The 21,467-nt window shown below is 35.9% G+C and overlaps 1 protein-coding gene across 1 annotated transcript; it reads left to right on the plus strand.

Annotated features, from left to right (window-relative positions):
- Positions 1 to 327: 327 nt before the first annotated feature.
- Positions 328 to 12,162, plus strand: LOC131902246 (vomeronasal type-2 receptor 116-like). The gene is made up of 6 exons (XM_059253278.1): positions 328 to 527; positions 5,441 to 5,720; positions 6,105 to 6,911; positions 7,632 to 7,859; positions 8,248 to 8,371; positions 11,243 to 12,162. The coding sequence occupies exons 1-6, from the start codon at positions 331 to 333 to the stop codon at positions 12,160 to 12,162; spliced, it is 2,556 nt and encodes an 851-aa protein (XP_059109261.1). The 5' UTR covers positions 328 to 330.
- The last annotated feature ends 9,305 nt before the right edge of the window (positions 12,163 to 21,467 follow it).

The raw sequence follows: 21,467 nt of genomic DNA on the forward strand, positions 1-21,467 counted from the left end.
AATTGTGTCTGTGAACTTCATGTTCAATGACACAGATGTAATCATAAGGGATATTGAGGGGAATGAAATTAGTATCTCTTAGTTGTCACCTGGATTTAGAAACTCAGATGCAGAGCCCTAGGCTGGAAAGTAATTATGAATCCTCCAGAGGTAAATAACACACTGAAAACAAAGTACTGAGATTCCTAAAATATATTGCATTCCTTAGCAATGACTTTAAGAATAAAAAGAGGACACATGGATGGGTTCATGCATAATTGATACGTGAGATTCTTCCTGACTCTTCATGCTGCACTTTGCTCAGGCTCTCATCTCAGCTACATTACAAAGATGTTGTCTTTGATCTTTGTCTTCCTGGTCCTGAAGCCTCCCTTACTTCTCTGCAGTTTGACTGACCCTGTGTGCTTTTTGAGAATGAAAGACAAGAAAAACCCAAAAGAAGATAAAGAAATTGACTGTTTCTTTTCCATTTATACAGATCATAGAAACATGAAAAATGAATATTTCAGTGGAAATCTAGATAAGCAGTAAGTACCTCTTTCATTTTTAAATCCTTGTTTATCATGACATATGATGCATTCTAGCACTGCTGAATTATTCTGTGTGTCTTTTTTCTGTGTTTTCTTCCTACCTCTAGGACATTACCCAAATATATTTCATGTTTACAGAAGGTTATTGTAGTATTTATGATGGTTTAGAGGTTAGCTTGCTTTTTTTCTCAAGTCACAGATTCCAGTCTGGAAGCTGAATGAATGATCCATGATATCAACTTTGCTTCTAGAGACAATCCTTAAATATGACAGTTCCCAACTGCTGTCATGTGATGTCCCTAACAAACATAGTACTAAGCACTGCTTTTAGTTTATTTCATAGAGGTTAGAATAAAGTGGTCTTTCTTTCATCTGCTATTCTTTTTTTGTTCATCAGCATAGAATGCAAAATTCCCACACAGAGGGCCTTGGTATATCTGCCTGGACTTTTAGTTAGACATATCAAAAGGTACTGAGATTTTTGTTCAAATAACCTATCTGTCATAATTTCACAACTGTTGTGTTCTTTGATTCCACAGCTGAAATCAGGTGTGGAAAAAGTATGTCTGTTCACTATGAGAATTTTATGCCATCCTTACCTTTACATTCAGTTTCACGTGCAAAGTCACATTTTTTTGTGGAATAAAGAATTTCAGACCTTTTTTCAAAGTTCTAGATTAGAAACACATGTAGCTTCTAATTAGAATACTCCAGTAGACAATTTATTCATTTGTTAGAACAGAGGGTGCTCCTGCAAGCAATGACTTCCTGTTTCCCTTTTAATGTGTTAGAATAAAGGTGTTGCCTGTGGTACCTGCTAACAGTTGAGAGTGGAGTACTAAGGTTGCAAATGTATCCAACTTACCCCATGCTGAATGCCGTTTATTGACTTAAAATTTGTCATTTCTCATTTTTACTGTATATTTTTTCATTTATTATATTATACTTTTAAATCTCTTTCTCTTCTTTCCCTAATTATATAAAATAAATGTGTTTATTGTGAGAATGAGTGTACTACACAATCTTAGATTTATATGTTTGACCAGTTTTCCTATATCATTGAGGTTACTGGTCGAGATTTCAGGTGAGAAAATTATTACAAGGTCCTTTGGAGTTTGATAGGGAAAATGTCAAAAATAACATTCTTGGGTAAGAATTTGGGTAAGAACAAATGCTTCTAGATGTAGCATTGTATATGTGTGAGGATCACCACAGGGAAGTTTTCAGTTTTAGACAAAGGTTTTGTTCAGTTTTTAATACCATATCCCAGTGGGACATTCAAAACAGATGAAATTTTATGACTGTCTTATATAAGAGAAATCTTAGAAGATTTGAAAAATTGCAGTAGCAGTGAAACAATATCCTATGTGTTGAATACACATCTGTTTATCAAAAATATCATTAGGTTTGAAGGAGAGTGTGGAACAAAGGGCAAGTGATCATATAGTAGCTATAAATGTAATATTCATGGTAATTTGGAATATGGAGACGACACAGACATCCAAATGATCAGATAATGAGGCAGAATGAAGGGGTGTTTGAGTAGAATTCGAACAAAAAACTTTCACCAATACATATGTCATGTCTCCCCTAAGCCTATGATTAGCTACAAATTGCAGGCAAACTGTGCCATGAGAGTCAAGGAAAGGAGGTTTTTAATTCATCTCATTCACTCTCAGATTTCACCAGCTAATCAATCATTATGCCTCAGTGATGTGATCTCCTATTTAAGATTCTGAGAAATTTTATGTCTGAAATTCTGGCACTTGAAATCACAGGGTATTTCTATATCTATACTTACATATTTACATGACACAAGATGAGAGAAGTCCAGAGAAATGCTCTAATTTCTCTTAACTTATGAGTAATAAAGAAAATGGCAAGGCAAATGTTTCCTTCCTAGACCCATTTGTTTGCATTTTTTTACCAATACAAATAATCGATTAGTATAAAAATTGTCTCATGGAGGCAAAAACACCTCATTTGAAAAAAAAAGTCCTGATTATTTCCTGAATTTTCTTCATATACGTGTATGTTGGTTCATTACAGACTGGGATTGTTGTACCTAAATTCCTATTAAGGCTTTTTTTAATTACATAGCAACATGTTTCCAAATTAGTGCATGTTTCTTTTCCTGTTTGTGACTAAACAGCAGTTTTTGTTTTATGGATATTCAGTATTATTTTCTAAGCAATATTTGGAGGATTCTAAACATGATTAGAAACATAATATCACAATTAATAAAGCAAATGAATTTATAGAGAAACATACTGGATTATTAATGCACCTATATCGTGTTTTATCTAATTAAATAAAGAAATAATATCAGATCATTGTGAATAAATTACGACTTTCTGAAACATGGCCATGATGAGTGAGATTCAGCAAAACTAAACACATATTCATCATCTCAAAAGAGACTCTTGTGTGAAAATAAGTATGGGTATTATGAAGAGACATTTTGCCTATGTACCTACTAGTAAATTCTTTAAAGTGATTGTTTAGCTATATGTGAACAGCATGGTTAAGGCAACTGGAACATGAATTTTAATGGAAAATATGATATCATACATATTTTGTCAAACTATTTCTACTAATGTCCTATGTCATCACAGTGAACATAAGTGAGAAGCGATAGATTAGTCATTTATTTTCATATGCTTTGTAGTGCATCAGGACCTTATTCTGTGGCATGCTAGAGAATTTAATATAAACTTACTGTATATGTATTCATTTTAACTTAAAAACGAATAGTATGTTCCATATATTCTGCAAATGCTCTGAACCTTCCTAGCTATCATCAGATGGAATTTGTCAGAAGGACTGTTTGTTTATGCAGTTCCTGCTCATTTTACATTTCTGAGTTGAATGAGCACTTAGATGTGTCATTTCACAAACAAAATTTCAATTATTCTAACTCCTCTCTTGACATACATAATCAGAATTTCTCTGTGGCTGAGAAAAGGAATCTTCTTGTGGCATTCATTATTCTCCATAAGTTGGAATTTGATTGACAGATGAAAGAAAAGTAAGCTTTATATATGTATTACTCTCTATATTTCCAACATGTTGTAGATTAGATGTGAGGGATACACAAATGCTTGTACTATATATTGTTGATCTTCATGTCTGCATTGTTGATATATAGTGCAATAAACAGGAAATTAAGTTATTGATATGTGTACCCTCCATTGGAATTGGGTTCCCAATTTTGCCTATAATTTTCTACTATTTGTCCAAACCATGTTGAAAATATTCTAGTCATGCATGTTTCCCATATGGATGTACAGTGATGAGAGGGAAGGAACCAAAGCATTCAATCAATCTCCATTCAGAATGAGTCAAATCTCCAAACTGTGAGTCTACCTGAACAATGTAGGAACAATTCACTTATTTTCTCACATAACTACACCAACTTGTATGGTCTATTTAAAATTTTATTATTCATTTGAAGATTTCATGGAATGCATTATGATAGTATTCACATATATGGATTGTCTTAGAAATGAGAAGAAACTGCTGTTTTCTTTATGCCAGTCTGATCAAGTGATTAAAAAAACAGGGCCTAAGTGTCCTACAGTCCTCACAGAATATTGGATGTAGTTATTAAGCATATCCTAGTATATCTTCCATATATTAAAATTATACAGTTTAATGAGAAGTCCTCTTCCTGACCATGCTCAGATATATGTGACCATAAGATTGAGATGTAAACTTGAGATTACATATACACATCAGATGAAATTACACATTACAGTTCAGGTATTAGGGAGATACCACAGCTGGTTATACATATGTGAATTTACAAACAAAAGCAACCATGTCCAGAGTTTATGGCCTACTAAGTCCTACCTATAAGAAACCCTCCATCAGAGAATTATTTATCTGGTGGGTTGACACCTCACCTATCCATTGCCATCTGCTCTATATTCTTAGGCCTCAAGTAAAGCCATTGCTACCAGCAGCTCTCAGCATGAGGCAGTAACTAAAACACTCCTAAACAACACACTGAAATAAGAAGTTATTGTTAAATAAGATCAAACTCTATAAAACTATATTAAAACAGTTATAGCCAATCAAAACACCTTAAATGAAAGAGATGCTGAAGTAAATCTATTACAAAGGACATATCAGGACAAATCTCAACCACACCAACTTGAACCCAGGGTTAGTTCTGTAATACAAAGCTGAGCATGTAGGTTGAAAGGTATCAGTACAGCATAAGGGTCCATATGAAGAGAAAGGAGCTCATTCCTCACTGGAAGCAGGTATAGTTATATCCAAACTTATATCACTAAACATTGAACATCCTCAAATACAAAATGAAAACAAAAATGTATGTGAAAGGAGAGAGGGAGGATAAGAAATATTATGCTATTTTCATTAATCCCTCTGGCTTTTCAAAGCATTTGACACAGGCTGAGTTGGCTACTTAGTCTTCATACCCTCAGCAACATCACTGTCCAGCATTGTCCAGTTCTGCCTCTGTATAAAAGTATAGCATTCTAGGTAGCAGATAATACAAATTTATTTTACCTATGTTTAATTTTAGAAGTATACAATGAAGGCACAAGCAGATTCAACATTAGCCAGTACAATCTTTTCTAGTGTCTGAAGGGCATGCATATATTTTATAAAGTTTGCAGATAATAGGATAGAACTGTAGGAAACTGCAAAGTAAAAAAAGGCAATCTCATTGGTATGAAATCCACTCTCCACAAAGAAAAACCTTTATGAATCTTAATATTCTCCCATAGGTCTCACATTCTCATACATCAAATAAATAGGACTTGTGTCTCCATGCAATGGGTCCAAAAAACAAGAATTCAATGCTATTCTCCTATTGAGTGTAATATAAAATTGTCATGTTTGTTAACTAATCTCTCATGAATAGTGTGCTCTGTTTTCAGGTTGACACCTAATAACATCCACCTGATTTTCTCTCTTTATTTTGCCATGGAAGAAATCAATAGGAACCCTCATATTTTACCAAACGTTTCTCTGCTAGTTGACATCAAATGTAACCAGGTGGCTGACAGGAGGAAATCTGCTTCTACTGCAAAAAGAAGTGAAAATTTCCCTAACTACTACTGTAAAAATCAGAGAAAATATTTAATCGTATTTACAGGACCCATGTGGGAAGTTTCTGCAACACTTGGACCACTCCTGTACATGTCCAGAACTCCAGAGGTAAGTCAGAGTGGGATACTTTAATGAAATAGTGTCTCCTTAAAGTTGATTTTCTGAGAATCAAAAAGATTAAAAGTCAGAGACTTGGTTTTTATCTATTTTGTTCCATCAAGTATACATTTTCAGATACTTTCTGAAGGAAACATAACAACTTTATTCAAAAATAGGCATGACAGGCAGCAGAAGTGTGAAACATTATACTAGAAAACGTAAATTTATTTGTAGTTTTGGAATAACCACAAGAAATTGGAAATAATTATAATAATGAGGTGAAGAATTCACACTTTCTAAAACCCCCAGTATTTGCTTACTACCCTTAGGTGTTAGACCAATCATTATTCCTTCTATCTTACTCATACTGTGCTTATGTTCTATGTCCTTCAGCTCTACTATGGTCATTTTCAACCTCTCCTGAGTGCCCATGAACAATTTCCTTATCTCTACCAGATGTCTCCCGAGGACACATCTCTACCAATAGCCATGGTGTCCCTACTGGTTCACTTCAGATGGAACTGGGTAGGAGTGATCATTTCAAATGAAGACCGTGAAATTCAATTTCTTTCTGAATTGAGAGAGGAGATGCAAAGGAACATTGTCTGTTTAGCATTTGTGAGTTTTATCACAGATGACAACATTTCATACTTTCAAAAAGCTAACCAGTATAATAGGCAGATTATGATGTCATCAGCAAAAGTTGTGATTGTTTATGGAGACAAAGACTCTGCTCTACAAATACATTTTATAGTATGGAAATTTTTAAAAATTAATAGAATCTGGGTCAGTGTATCACAATCTGACAGGATCACTGTTATGGGGGATTTTTTGCTTGACTCCTTCCATGGTACTCTCATTTTTTCACATCAGAATTCTGAGATGTCTGATTTTAAACAATTTATGCAGACAGTGCACCCTTCAAATTACAGTAAGGAAATTTCATTTGCTAAACTATGGTGGATTTATTTTAAGTGTTCTTTGTCATCATCTAATTGTAAGAAACTGAAGAATTGTCCTGACACAAATTTATTGAAGTGGTTATTTAGTCATCCATTTGGAATGTCCATGAGTGATACAGGTTATAACTTATACAATGCTGTGTATGCTGTAGCCCACTCGCTCCATGAGATGCTTCTGCAACAATTAGACATATGGTCTGAGAATCCTGGGAAAGGGCTGGAATTTGACTCCTGGCAGGTAATTGCTCATTGATTGAATGGCCTGTATGTCATAGAGATGACATTCTTAAAGGTAACCATAGTTTTCTAAATCCATGCAAACTACACACCTTTCTCTCAGGTGCATATATTTCTGGACTCTTTCACTGCATGTGATGAAGATCATGTTAGTGTCATAAATTATGATAGAGCTATTACTGACACACAAGTTAGCATTTTAGAATCTAAAGGAAGAAATTTTGTTCAGAATATTGCAAGCACACACATGAGTCTTGTGTTTTTAACATTTGGAGGAACAATATTTTTCAGTAAATATTTAAATGACAACAAGAAAATGACTTTTCTTTTATATGATCAAAATGTTATTCATCATTTTAAAACAGAGATTCCAGATGATAACACTAGTGCTTTTTTGATCAATTAAGGAAAGCAATTCCCAGGGTTATGATCAAATAACAATGTTGCTAGGAAGAAACATAGATTGTGTCTCTACTCTATAAGCATATAATTTAGGTGGTGTTTTTTAACTTATAAATACCAGTGATAAAATTTTAACTTTAAAGTGTAGTGAAAATTTATTTCTACATATAATTTCTTTCATTTACTACTGAGTACTTCTAATACAGTTGCTTTTTAGTGGAGGCTAATGAAAATTACCAGCATTATATTCTTTATATACTTTATATTTTCTGTCCTAATGTGTAGGCCCAGTTGAAACTAAAATAACAATGTGTTTTAGATATTCTCTTTTCTGAAGTACATACAATTTGTAAATCCTGCTGGAGACCTTGTGAACATGAACCAGGAGGCAAAAGAGGATACAGAATATGACATTTTCTATATCACAGATTTTAAACAATCCTGTGGATTTAAAGTGAAAATAGGGAAGTTTTCTGGACATTCTCCAAATGATCAAGAATTGTACATATCTGATGAAATGATAGAGTGGGCCACAGATTTTAGACAGGTAATTTAGTCTTAACTCAAATGATTTACATGTAGCACAAATACTCTAAAATAGCATGCTTTATTGAAATAACACATTTTAACTATTACTCATTTATTGACTTACATCCAATCTTCTCTCTCTCTCTCTCTCTCTCTCTCTCTCTCTCTCTCTCTCTCTCTCTCTCTCTCCTCTCCTCTCCTCTCTTCTCCTCTCTCCTCTATTGTGGTGTTCCACAATTTATAAATCACCACAAATTCATAATATTTATCTTTAAAACAATGGAATTTTACTTTATAATATGATACATGAGTTTTATAGAATTTTCAGTCGTTCCTTGTTGTGAGTCTTACAGATTTTGCAATTTATATTAAAGTTTTGTATTTAAAATGTATCTGATTTTTCTCAGACTCCACCCTCCATATGCAGTAGACCCTGCAGTCCTGGACACAGAAAATCCCCTCAGGAAGGAAAAGCCATCTGCTGTTTTGAATGTAACCCCTGTCCAGAAAATGAAATTTCCAACATAACAAGTAAGGATATGATTTAACAAAATAATCAACAGATTGTTTATTTTCTCCCATATTTATATAGTTCTCAAAGAATCCTCTGAGGAAAAGGAAAAGATAAATTTTATTATGAAGTTGAATGCATAAATAACATTGCTATTAGAAACACTACACTCTCTGTCTTTTTAACTACATTTTATCTGATCAGTCTTGACCTCACGAACATAGTAGTTTTTCCAAGATATGACTTTAGAGTAATAAAATTACTATTGCAACTTATCATCACCCTAATGGTCAGCATTTTTAATAGCCATATCTTTATTCAGTTTACTTAAGCCTTATATGCTATGCATCCTTTTATTCCCAGTAACCCCAAGTTTCTAACAAGGAGTGGAGTGGATGTTCAGGGATGTTCTACCATGTTTTAGAAATGTTCATTTTTGTACTGTGTGCTATTGTAGATCAATTCTATCATTGATAGTTTGTATTTCAAGTCCTACTATATTTCACAGCTTAGTTTGGATTCAACCATATTGAACACTGTATTAAATATTTTGTTATAATGTTCACAACAAACAATACACAGAGAGTTTTTTAAATAAGTAAGTAGTGGAATCTACATTGATGTACAGAAACTTTGAAAACTATATTTTCATAATATATCAGTTTCTGAAGGATGGTTAATTATTGTTGTAGTGAGAAGAAACAGCTAAAAAAAATTAACTAGCATTTTCATTTAGAGCCTGACAAACAGGTAAACACAATTCTGTATGATTTGAACATGGGATTTTGAAGAATCAGCACAAGTTTTTAAAATATATATACTGAAATTATAAGTGTATTTGATTATAAAACAGTGAATATTAAGAGAAAAAAATCACTTTAATTCACAAATATTGTACTGATTCAAATGATAGTATCACATATATATTAAATCAAAAGTCAAACTTATTTACTTTTGTGCCAGTTGAACACAAAGATACTACACTCAATTTTATTAAATTTCCCTTGCTCCTACTTAAAAAAGCATGGGAGGAATAGAGGAAAGGGAAGCTGTGGTCAGGGTGTATTGTATCAGAAAATAATATATTTTTGATAAAAATAAATAAATTCAACACGTTTATACCTAATTTTAAATAAATATTAAAAATTGAAGCATTTCAATACTTCTACTCACCAGTTTAGATGACTTTGCTTAGCAAAATCAGAGAGGACTGAACAACTAAAATGGAATGTAAACTTTCTGATGTATAAACTCAATCCTGGAATGGCATCATCATTGTCACTTTTCAGTTTGGTCTGTTGGGGCAATTCAATAGAAAGAAAAGTGAATATACTGTGGTATAAATTACAAAGATACAAATGGAGGGAAGTTCTCAGACTCATCCAGTACTATCTTTTGTAATTACGTCCTTGAGGTATGGGATTTGGTTTTGATGATTTACCAGTAAATACTGCCACCTTGGGAGCATTGAACAATCAAATCTTATAGAAATTAGTAAAATTTGCAGATAATGTGCCCTACCAAATATCAAACAGTGAAACATAAAAATAGATGTCATATTTTGACATGTAGATAATTTGGTGATAATTTGTTCATGTTGTCTCTGCTTTCCTAGGCATTATCAATGCTGGCTATTTTATTTATTTATTTATTTTTTTTTTTTGCTTCTTGCCTTTTTTCTTATTTTTGAGATTATGGCACTGTTACATCATTTCCCCTTTCCGGAACCTTCCTCCAAATCCTTCCATATATTCCTTCTTTCTCTCTTTCAAATTCATAGCCACTTTTCTCATTAACTCTTGGCATGTGCATATATTTTATGTATATACATATATACTTCTAAATACAAACTTCGGTCTTCACAGTATTACGTGTATGTTTTTAAGATTGGCCATTTTGTTATTCAAAGATAATCAGTTGGTGTCCCATACTCTGGAAAGACAATTTCTCCCATGTTCAATACACCTTAGATGCCTGCAGTTCTCCGTGTAGTGTTGAGGTCTGATTGTCTTGCTGCCATTCACTTTGCCATGTCTATTACTTTTGTCGTTGTTTAACTAATGTTTAAACAGTCATGATAGTGAGACTTTATAGCTGTAGCTTGTGATATTTCTCTGAGACAACTACTCACATCAACTGCTTGATCCACTAACACTTACAATATTTTCATCCCCCTTTTCTGCAACTTTTCCTGAGATACAGCTGAGGGAGTATTATTATAAATGTATCCGTTAGACTGAGCTCCACAACTCTAAATTTTCACTGGTTGTGATTTTCTCTAGTGGTCTCTGTCTCAAAGACAAGTTTCCTTGATGAGGAGAGACTACTTTACTATGCATTATGCATATGCATTAGCAAATATTTTGAACATTGTTAGGAATTGTACTGGTTTAATAATTTGGTGGAATAGGTTCTTTCCATGATATCGAGTGGGTAAGGCTTCTATGTCAAAGGAAACACATGAGAACATTTTTATGTGGGACCTAATTGCTGCTGATACACAGATCATAATATAGAAAGAAATAGCTCATTCTCAGTTATTGTTTGGCATAGTTCTCAAAACTGTGAGTAACTACGGTGTTTCCATGAATTACCCAATCTAAGGTAGGTTTCTGTGGCTACCTGAACATCATGTAAAAGTATATCACTGTTTTTGGAAAATACTAACAAGGTTTGGAGTAAGTAACATAAATATAAACAAAACCTTACCATTATGATGAAAGGAAAAGGAAGTAAGAATTAAATCCTGTTCATCAAACATATTTAATTTCCATATATCACAAGAGGTAAATAAAATTTAGCTATGACTTCCTAATACATTACTGTACCTATCACATTGCAAGAATATTAGAGAAAAATTAAATCTGAAAATGCTGCCCTTCCTATACTAGACATGAATCATTGTGTGAAGTGTCCAGATGACCAGTATGCCAACACAAAACGAACTCACTGCCTCAAAAAGGTTGTCACCTTTCTGGCTTTTGAGGATCCCCTGGGAATGTCTCTGGCTGGCTTGGCTCTGTGTTTCTCTTCTCTTACAGCTATTGTACTCGCTATTTTTTTGAAGCATCAAGACACTCCCATAGTCAAAGCCAATAACCAAGTTCTCAGCTATGTACTACTCATTTCCCTCATATTTTGTTTTCTCTGTCCATTGCTCTATATTGGCCATCCCCATATGGCCACCTGTATCTTGCAGCAGACAACATTTGCAATTTTCTTCACCATGGCAACATCTTCTGTCTTGGCTAAGACAATTACTGTGGTACTAGCATTCAAGGTCACTGTTCCAGATAGAAGAAAGAGATGGCTGCTGGCATCAGGTGCACCTAACATCATCATTCCCATCTGTACTATGATCCAACTGATTCTCTGTGGAATCTGGCTGGGAACTTCTCCTCCATTTGTTGATGCTGATGTACACACTGAACATGGCCATATTTTGATTGTCTGCAACAAAGGTTCAGTTATTGCCTTCTACTCTGTCCTGGGATATTTGGGCTCCCTTTCCCTGGCGAGCTTCATTGTAGCTTTCCTGGCCAGAAATCTACCTGACACATTCAATGAAGCCAAGTACCTGACATTCAGCATGATGGTGGTCTGCAGTGTCTGGATCACCTTCCTTCCTGTCTACCAAAGCACCAAGGGCAAGGCTACAGTAGCTGTGGAGATTTTCTGTATCTTGGCCTCAAGTGCAGGGCTACTTTTTTGCATCTTTGCCCCAAAGTGCTACATTATTTTGTTCAAACCACAGATAAATTCTTTTCATAAGGTCAGGAAAAGACATTCTAAAACTGAAAATATCCATTAAACATAACAAACATTTCCTATACCAGACATCCCTACAATATCACAAGGATCCTTTCTGTAAACCAAATATTATGTCAAAGTAAGAAGTCTGATCTTATGGAAAAATGTACAAAATAAACTGCATAATATAGTTTCAACACAAAATCTGGATTTCAGTTCTCATGGATGAAACATTATAATAAGCAATTTCTACAAATGTAATTCTGCTTTTTGTTATTGTTTATGATTGAATTGTGAGGAATCTGGATATTGGCATGGAAAATTTAATCTTATTTCATTTGACTGCAATTTTCCACTAAAATGATGTGTTATTTTTACATTCCAAAAAAATATGGGCATGTAGAGTGTATATACAAACAGGATTTAATTATGAAACCCTTCATTTTGATCTAGGATTGTAAAGAAGCTATAAAAAAGTAATTAAATTATGTTCTATGTAAGGATATAGACCAAAACATGGGATAATACAAATAATGATGCCAAGATGTATATGAGGCTAAATGTTTTCTGATTTAATTTGAAGCTTGAACAATAGGAAGATATTTCATGTCTTAACTTGTATGGCTGTTGAATATCTCATAGCTGGGAATGGAAAAGGGCCAATAGTTTAACACTCTATTTTTAGTTTGCTAAATTATCACAGTATCAAATGCCTTTTCAAATATTTATGTTTATATCTAGAGACATAATCTGCCCTTATGCATAGCCGTAAAAGCTTATTTATCCAGTTGGTGACCCCTCAGCCATTGGTTCATATTTCATGTGTTTCCATTCGTTTGGCTATTTGTCCCTGTGCTTTATCCAACCTTGGTCTCAACAATTCTCGCTCATATAAACCCTCCTCTTTCTCGCTAATTGGACTTCCAGAGATACACCTGGGGCCTAGTCATGGATCTCTGCATCCAGATCCCTCAGTAGTTGGATGAGGTTTCTAGCTCGACAATTAGGGTATTTGGCCATGCCATCACCAGAGTAGGTCAGTTCGGGCTGTCTCTCGACCATTGTCAGCAGTCTGTTGTGGGGGTATCTTTGTGGATTTCTGTGGGCCTCTCTAGCACACTGTTTGAAACCTGGGGCCTATGCAGGGTTGCTTGGCTCAGCCTGGGAGGAGGGGACTGGACGTACCTGGACTGAGTCTACCAGGTTGATCTCAGTCTGCGGGGAAGTCTTTGCCCTGGAGAAGATGGGAATGGGGGGGGGGCTGGGGGGAAGGTGGGGGGGGGAGGGGGGAGAACAAGGGAATCCATGGCTGATATGTAGAACTGAATTGTATTGCAAAATAAAAATTTTTTTAAAAAGCTTATTTATGTAATAGAAAGAAGTAAAGGGAGAAATGCATAATAGTTTGAAGTCCTGAGAAATACAGACTAAGTGCTCTGACCTAAATAGGACATCTAACCAAATCCTCTCATCATCATGGCTGTGGGACCATCTTGGAATAGGTGGCAGAAGGATTTAAGAGCCAACAGGTAAGGAGTTCTGGAAATGTCATCTTTATAGCAAGATGTTTCTATTGTACTTCTGGTTACTTGACAAAATCTCCACAAGAACACACAAGTGAAAATACTGGCAAAGAATCAGTAGATCTTCTTTAGGAACCCACCCCTACATATTGATGAGCTATAGGCAGTTGATAGTGCATATGGAATGAAATGTTCTTTTGAGGCTGTATTTTCTGTTATGATTCTAATAAATGGTCCTAAAGTCATGCACATGTTACCATCACTAACTGAGCTTACTGTATTATGAAAATCAACAGCCAAAAATATGGGAGAAGAGTGTCATACGATGAGTCGAATGTTGTATGGCGAAGCAAGGAGTAGATGTGATTCTGTTACATTGATTAATGACAATATCAAAAAGAAATAAATTTAAAAATTTTATCTATGAGACTCTTCATTGTACATCTATTAACTGAAGCTGACTGTTCCCAGTAATAAACTTAAGGCTCCATAGGACTGAAATTAAACTGTGCCCTAAAATATTCTTGGGCTTTAGAGGAATTCCTAACCTCAGATGTCCTAGGGCCTACATGATCTAGTAAGTGAACTAAATAGAGAATTCGTACTACTTGAATGTTAACAGAACCTCGAAATAGACATAGAGAAAAGCAAAGGAATGCTGATTACAACTTGAAAAGTGGTGGTATTTTTGTCTTCTTTAAAAACCTGGAGTTCTTAGAACTACAGTATAGGCTGGGACCACATATCTTTTATAACCCTATAGCTCTGGATTGCTCTGTAAGATTTTTTGACATTTTCATGGACAAGAAATAGCTTGGTCATAAAGTGGTCCATGTGCATAGTGGCTAACAGCCAATAATTTAGAAACTGGTTACTAATCTTTCCTTAATTCATGATTTTAAGGTTATTGGCCTTTTCAAGAAAGTCATTGGTTTCTTTAAAGGACATTGTGACAGGAATATATCCTAGGCAAATTCCAGATCTGGTGACATCCCCTTGAAAATAACACTTTGAGGGAACATGTTGGATAATGTATGTCTATATTAGAAGATATAAGAAATACTGATGTGTCTCTCTGGGATCTATCCATATAGAATGTATAATGATAAGAATTTGAGTGGGAATTGAAGGCTCAAAAACTTTTACATGGCCTGAGTTTTGTTCTGTGACAGGATCTGGTCTGTTCTCAGAGTCTTCCTTGTGGCTCTGATCCTCTGAGGGACTTCTTTACAGCTTGGCTTAATTTTATCTGAGAAAGACTCTCACTTTTCATTGCTCACAGTGTCAGGGAGGGATCCAGTGAACATTGTAAGTATCAAGGATTCCCTGAAGCCATTTTAAGTTGTTTATCTTCCTTCTTAGGAGCTCCAGGTATGTTGGAAGTTTTAATTACAGAGGAAACTGTTACCCAGCACTCCACTCCCTCTATGTCTCTTATACTCTTTCTGTACCCTCTTCTGCAGTGATCCATGAGCTTTAGCATCAGTGACTACAGATGTCCACAGATAATTAATAGCCTACCATGTCCCAATAACAGGCGATTGTTCTCAGGAGATTCACCCATAGTTATGAGTTGGGGCTGACAATAACAGTGATCTATGGGTAAAAGCACACCTGTTCAGAAGGTAATTTGCCAGGCCCATAATGTCTATCAAATACAACTATAAAAATTGTTTCTTCAACCACAGATTTTTGCTCTGACTTACATTACCAGGCTTGACCTCTCTCTTGTCTAGTTGGCATTAAATCTAATTGGAAGACTGTTGTTCTTACCCCCTGATAATTGAGCAACTATGCCCAAGAAATCATATTTTTCCTGGAATGTTGTTGGTGTAGCTTGCAGGGTCCATAGACAAACAGGAATGTTTTTGACAATTCTCTGCTTCACATTGCCTCACTGACATCCCATAAGGCAGCTAACATGGTGATAGTTTCCATTTTAGCCCCAGCTTAATTCCTCAGTGTCCTACAGTCAAAGTATGTATATTCAGTGTCTTTAGCCATAGATAATACCATACATTCCTGGCATAAAGTCAATAACATAAACAATGACTTTTATAATTTGTGGGCCTCAGGGTCTTTCCTAGACTAAAACACATAGGGACACATCCACTACTAGCATTCAGTTTTAATTTAATAACTTTATGGCCTCTTCTGGTGTCCTTTAACAACCATGTGGCATACCTTTGGCATTTGTTTTGTTTTTATTACCCCAACCCAGGTAAGGTTGCAAAATAGTTCAAAGTATCATTGTAACAGGATGTTTCGCCAACAATTTTCCATATCTACAAAGCACTTATTGCTTAGAATTTATCACCTAAATAATAAATCATTATCCAGAGGATATATAGTACAGAGTAATATTCCAAAACACATAGTGTGTTTTTAAAGACAACCTTGGTGAGGCACTCTGAAAGCCTGTTGTTATCCATTTAAGTGTCAAGTTATTCCAGATGTTCACAATTAAGAAGATACTAACAGTGAACGTAAGTATGGTCTAATACAGCATGGAAAGGTTTCATCAATTTGTGTCAGTTACTTCCTCAAAGATCAAAGATCGTTACAAAGCATGGGTAGGAAGTGCTAACATGATTGATTCTCTGTAATTCTGTTTCTCTTCAAGCCATTTTATTACATATCCAAGAGCCCTTCCGTAGTCCCCACACATTTCTCTAACCAGGATGAAATATTTGAGCCTCCATTAACCAAATTCAAAATAAAGCATAAACAAAGAAAGAAAATGCAGGAACATTAAGATTCAACATAAATATTTCAGATATATGAATAATGAGTATAGAAAGAAAGAAGACCTAGCTCAAAGGCATAGAGAATATTTTCAACAGTGTTGTAAAAGAAATATTTTCTAATTTGAATAAAAACATGTCCATCAAATCCTAGAGGCATGAAGAACACCAAATAAATAGGTCTTAAAAATAAACTTCCCGAGAGGCCGGCCCCCAGCTCCCATCTTGCCCTGGACTTCCCTTCTGAAGCACAGCCCCACCAGGAAAGATCCCCTTCTCCAAGACCCCTGGCAGACCCTGCAGTCTCCACGCCCTGCCCCCACCCACATCCGCCTGAGCCCCAAGCCTCTTCCTGAGACTTAGAGGCCAGCCCTCAGCTCCCATCTTGCCCCGGACTTCCCTTCTGAAGCACAGCTCCCATCTTGCCTCGGATTTCCCATCTGGAGGAGAGAGAGAGAGATAGAGAGGAAGAGAGAGAGAGAGAGGAGAGCACCCATCCTCCCCCGGACTTCCCTTCTGAACAAGAGTTTCCATCCTGCCCCGGACTTCCAATTTGGACAAGAGAGCTCCCATCTGGACAAGAGAGAGAGACTTCCTGAATCTGTCAGCTCTGTCTGAACCAAGTGTGCGGATAAGGCCAAGAACGAACCACAAGGAGATGGGCAGATGTCAAGGCAGAAACACATACAACAAAAGGAATAGCAATACACCATCACCAGGCCCTAGCCCTCCTCCAACACCTAGACCTGAACATCAGAAATTGGAAGAAGCAGAAGAAAATAGCCTTATGAATGTCATCATGAAGAAGCTAGAGGCTCGTGTAGAGGAAAAGACAAAAAAATGTGAAGAACGCTGTAAACAACTAGAGGAAAGGGCAAACAAATTAGAAGAAATCAAAAAAGTCCTGGAAGAGAACAATAAAATACTGAAAGAAAATCAAGAAAAATCAATGAAACAAATGAAGGAAACAGTCCAAGACCTGAAAAGGGAAATAGAAAAAAAATGAAGAAGACACAAACAGAGGGAATGCTGGAAATAGAAAATCTGAGAAAATGATTGGGAACTTCAGATGCAAGTATAATCAACAAAATGCAAGAGATGGAAGACAGAATCTCTAGCATTGAAGATACAATAGAAGAAATAGATTCATCAGTCAAAGAAAACACTAAAGTCAACAAAGTCATGAACCAAAATGTCCAAGAAATTTGGGACACCATGAAAAGACCAAACCTACGAATAATAGGGGTAGAAGAAGGAGAAGAATACCAACTCAAGGGCACAGAAAATATATTCAACAAGATCATAGAAGAAAACTTTCCCAACTTAAAGAAGGAAATGCCTATGAAGATACAGGAAGCCTATAGAACACCAAACAGACTAGACCCCCCAAAAAAGTCCCCTCACCACGTAATAATTAAACAATTAAACGTACAGAATAAAGAAAGAATATTAAGAGCAGCAAAGGAAAAAGGCCAAGTGACATATAAAGGCAAACCTATCAGAATAACACCCGATTTCTCAATGGAGACTTTGAAAGCCAGAAGGTCCTGGACAGATGTAATGCAGACACTAAGAGACCATGGATGTCAGCCTAGACTAATATACCCAGCAAAACTTTCAATCATCATAGATGGAGTGAAAAAGACATTCCATGACAAAGCCAGATTTAAACAATATTTATCCACAAACCCAGCCCTACAGAAAGCACTAGAAGGAAAATTCTAACCTAAGGAAGTCAGATACACCCTCGAAAACACAGGCAATAGATAAAGCCACAGCAGTAAACCCCAACGAAGAAAAGTACACACACATCACCACCAAAAAAATAACAGGAATGAACAATCATTGGTCATTAATATCCCTCAATATCAATGGACTTAATTCACCTATAAAAAGACATAGGCTTACAGAATGGATACGAAAGCAGGACCCATCTTTCTGCTGCATACAAGAAACACATCTCAAATTCAAAGATAGACACTACCTAAAAATACAAGGCTGGGAAAAGACTTTCCAATCAAACGGTCTTAAGAAACAAGCGGGTGTAGCCATCCTGATATCCAGCAAAATAGACTTCAAACTAAAATCAATCAAAAGAGATCAAGAAGGGCATTACATACTCATCACAGGAAAGATCCACCAAGATGAAGTCTCAATTCTGAACGTTTATGCCCCAAACACAAGGGCACCCACATATGTAAAAGAAACATTATTAAAGCTTAAATCACATATAAAACCCCACACATTAATAGTGGGAGACCTCAACACCCCACTTTCACCACTGGACAGATCCCCCAAAATGAAACTTAACAGAGAAATAAAGGACTTAATTGATGTCATGACTCAAATGGACTTAATCGACATCTACAGAACATTCCATCCTAACAAAAAAGAATATACCTTCTTCTCAGCACCCCATGGAACCTTCTCTAAAACCGACCACATACTTGGTCACAAAACAAATCTAAACAGATACAAAACAATTGGAATAACCTCCTGTGTTCTATCAGACCACCATGGTCTAAAGTTGGATTTCAACAACAACAAAAATTACAGAAAACCTACAATCTCATGGAAACTGAACAATACCCACCTGAATCACCAATGGGTTAAGGAAGAAATAAAGAAAGAAATTAAAGACTTCCTAGAGATCAACGAAAATGAAGACACCACATATCCAAACCTAGGGGACACTATGAAAGCAGTGCTAAGAGGGAAATTCATAGCACTAAACGCCCACATAAATAAGCTGGAGAAATCTCACACTAGTGACTTAACAGCACACCTGAAAGTTCTAGAACAGGAAGAAGCAAAGTCTCCCAGGAAAAATAGATGCCAGGAAATTATCAAAGTGAGAGCTGAAATCAATAAAATAGAAACAAAGAGAACAATACAAAAAATTAATGAAACAAAGAGTTGGTTCTTTGAGAAAATCAACAAGATAGACAAGCCCTTATCCAAACTAACCAAAAGACAGAGAGAGAGCATCCAAATCAACAAAATCAGAAATGAAAAGGGGGACATAACAACAGACATAGAGGAAATCCAGAGAATCATCAGGTCATACTTCAAAAACCTCTATTCCACAAAACTGGAAAACCTAAAAGAAATGGATAATTTTCTGGATAGTTACCACATACCTAAATTAAATCAAGACCAGATAAACTATTTAAATAGTCCAGTAACCCCTAACGAAATAGAAACAGTCATTAAAAGTCTCCCAACCAAAAAAAGCCCAGGACCAGATGGTTTCAGTGCAGAATTCTACCAGATCTTCAAAGAAGAGTTAATACCAATACTCTCTAAATTGTTCCACACAATAGAAACAGAAGGAACATTACCAAACTCCTTCTATGAGGCTACAATTACCCTGATTCCCAAACCAAACAAGGATACAACAAAGAAAGAGAACTACAGACCGATCTCCCTCATGAACATTGATGCAAAAATACTCAATAAAATACTGGCAAACAGACTCCAAGAACACATCAAAACAATTATCCACCATGATCAAGTAGGATTCATTCCAGGGATGCAAGGATGGTTCAACATACGAAGGTCTGTCAATGTGATACACCATATAAACAAACTCAAAGTAAAAAACCACATGATCATCTCACTAGATGCTGCAAAGGCATTTGACAAAATCCAACACCCCTTCATGATAAAGGTCTTGGAGCGATCAGGAATACAGGGAACATACCTAAACATAATAAAGGCAATTTACAGCAAGCCAACAGCCAACATCAAATTAAATGGAGAGAAACTCAAAGCAATTCCACTAAAATCAGGAACGAGGCAAGGCTGTCCGCTCTCCCCATACTTATTCAATATAGTACTTGAAGTTCTAGCCAGAGCAATAAGACAACATAAGGATATTAAGGGGATACAAATTGGAAAGGAAGAAGTTAAGCTTTCCCTATTTGCAGATGACATGATAGTATACTTGAGCAACCCGAAAGAGTCCACCAAGGAACTGATACAACTTATAAACACCTTCAGCAACATAGCAGGATACAAGATCAACTCAAAAAAATCAGTAGCCCTCCTATATACAATGGACAAAAAAGCAGAGAAGGAAATCAGAGATACATCACCCTTTACTATAGCCACAAATGACATAAAATACCTTGGGGTAACACTAACCAAGCAAGTGAAGGACCTATATGACAAGAACTTTAAGTCCCTGAAAAAAGAAATTGAAGAAGATGTCAGAAAATGGAAAGATCTCCCATGCTCATGGATAGGCAGAACTAACATAGTAAAAATGGCAATCTTACCAAAAGCAATCTACAGATTCAATGCAATCCCCATCAAAATACCAACACAATTCTTCACAGACCTGGAAAGAATAATACTCAACTTCATATGGAAAAACAAAAAACCCAGGATAGCCAAAAGAATCCTGTACAATAACACAACCTCTGGAGGCATCACGATCCCTGACTTCAAGCTGTACTATAGAGCTACAGTAATAAAAACAGCTTGGTACTGGCATAAAAACCGACATGTGGACCAATGGAATCGAATTGAAGACCCTGACATTAATCTACACACCTAAGAACAAGTAATTTTTGAGAAAGAAGCCAAAAGTGCACAATGGAAAAAAGAAAGCATCTTCAACAAATGGTGCTGGCAAAACTGGATATCAACATGTAGAAGGCTGCAAATAGATCCATATCTATCACCGTGCACAAAACTTAAGTCCAAGTGGATCAAGGACCTCAACATAAACCCAGCTACTCTGAACCTGCTAGAAGAGAAAGTAGGAAGTAGTCTTGAACGCATTGGCATAGGAGAACACTTTCTAAATAGAACACCAGTAGCACAGACACTGAGAGAAACAATCAATCAATGGGACCTCTTGAAACTGAGAAGCTTTTGTAGGGCAAAGGATACGGTCAACAAGGCAAAGCGACAGCCTACAGAATGGGAAAAGATATTCACCAATCCCACATCTGACAGAGGACTGATATCCAGAATATATAAGGAACTCAAGAAATTAGACATCAAATTGCCCAACAGTCCAATTAAGAAATGGGCTATAGAACTAAACAGAGAATTCTCAACAGAGGAAACTCAAATGGCTGAAAGACATT

Source organism: Peromyscus eremicus, chromosome 1 (assembly GCF_949786415.1).
Source record: "Peromyscus eremicus chromosome 1, PerEre_H2_v1, whole genome shotgun sequence".
In the NCBI taxonomy this organism is placed as follows: Eukaryota; Metazoa; Chordata; class Mammalia; order Rodentia; family Cricetidae; genus Peromyscus; species Peromyscus eremicus.

Coding starts and splice junctions, on each gene's coding strand:
- LOC131902246 (XM_059253278.1), top strand. CDS start 331: ATGTTGTCTTTGATCTTTGTCTTCCTGGTCCTGAAGCCTCCCTTACTT. Junction 6,912..7,631: donor TGGAATTTGACTCCTGGCAG/GTAATTGCTCAT, acceptor AATGTGTTTTAG/ATATTCTCTTTTCTGAAGTA. Junction 7,860..8,247: donor GGGCCACAGATTTTAGACAG/GTAATTTAGTCT, acceptor GATTTTTCTCAG/ACTCCACCCTCCATATGCAG.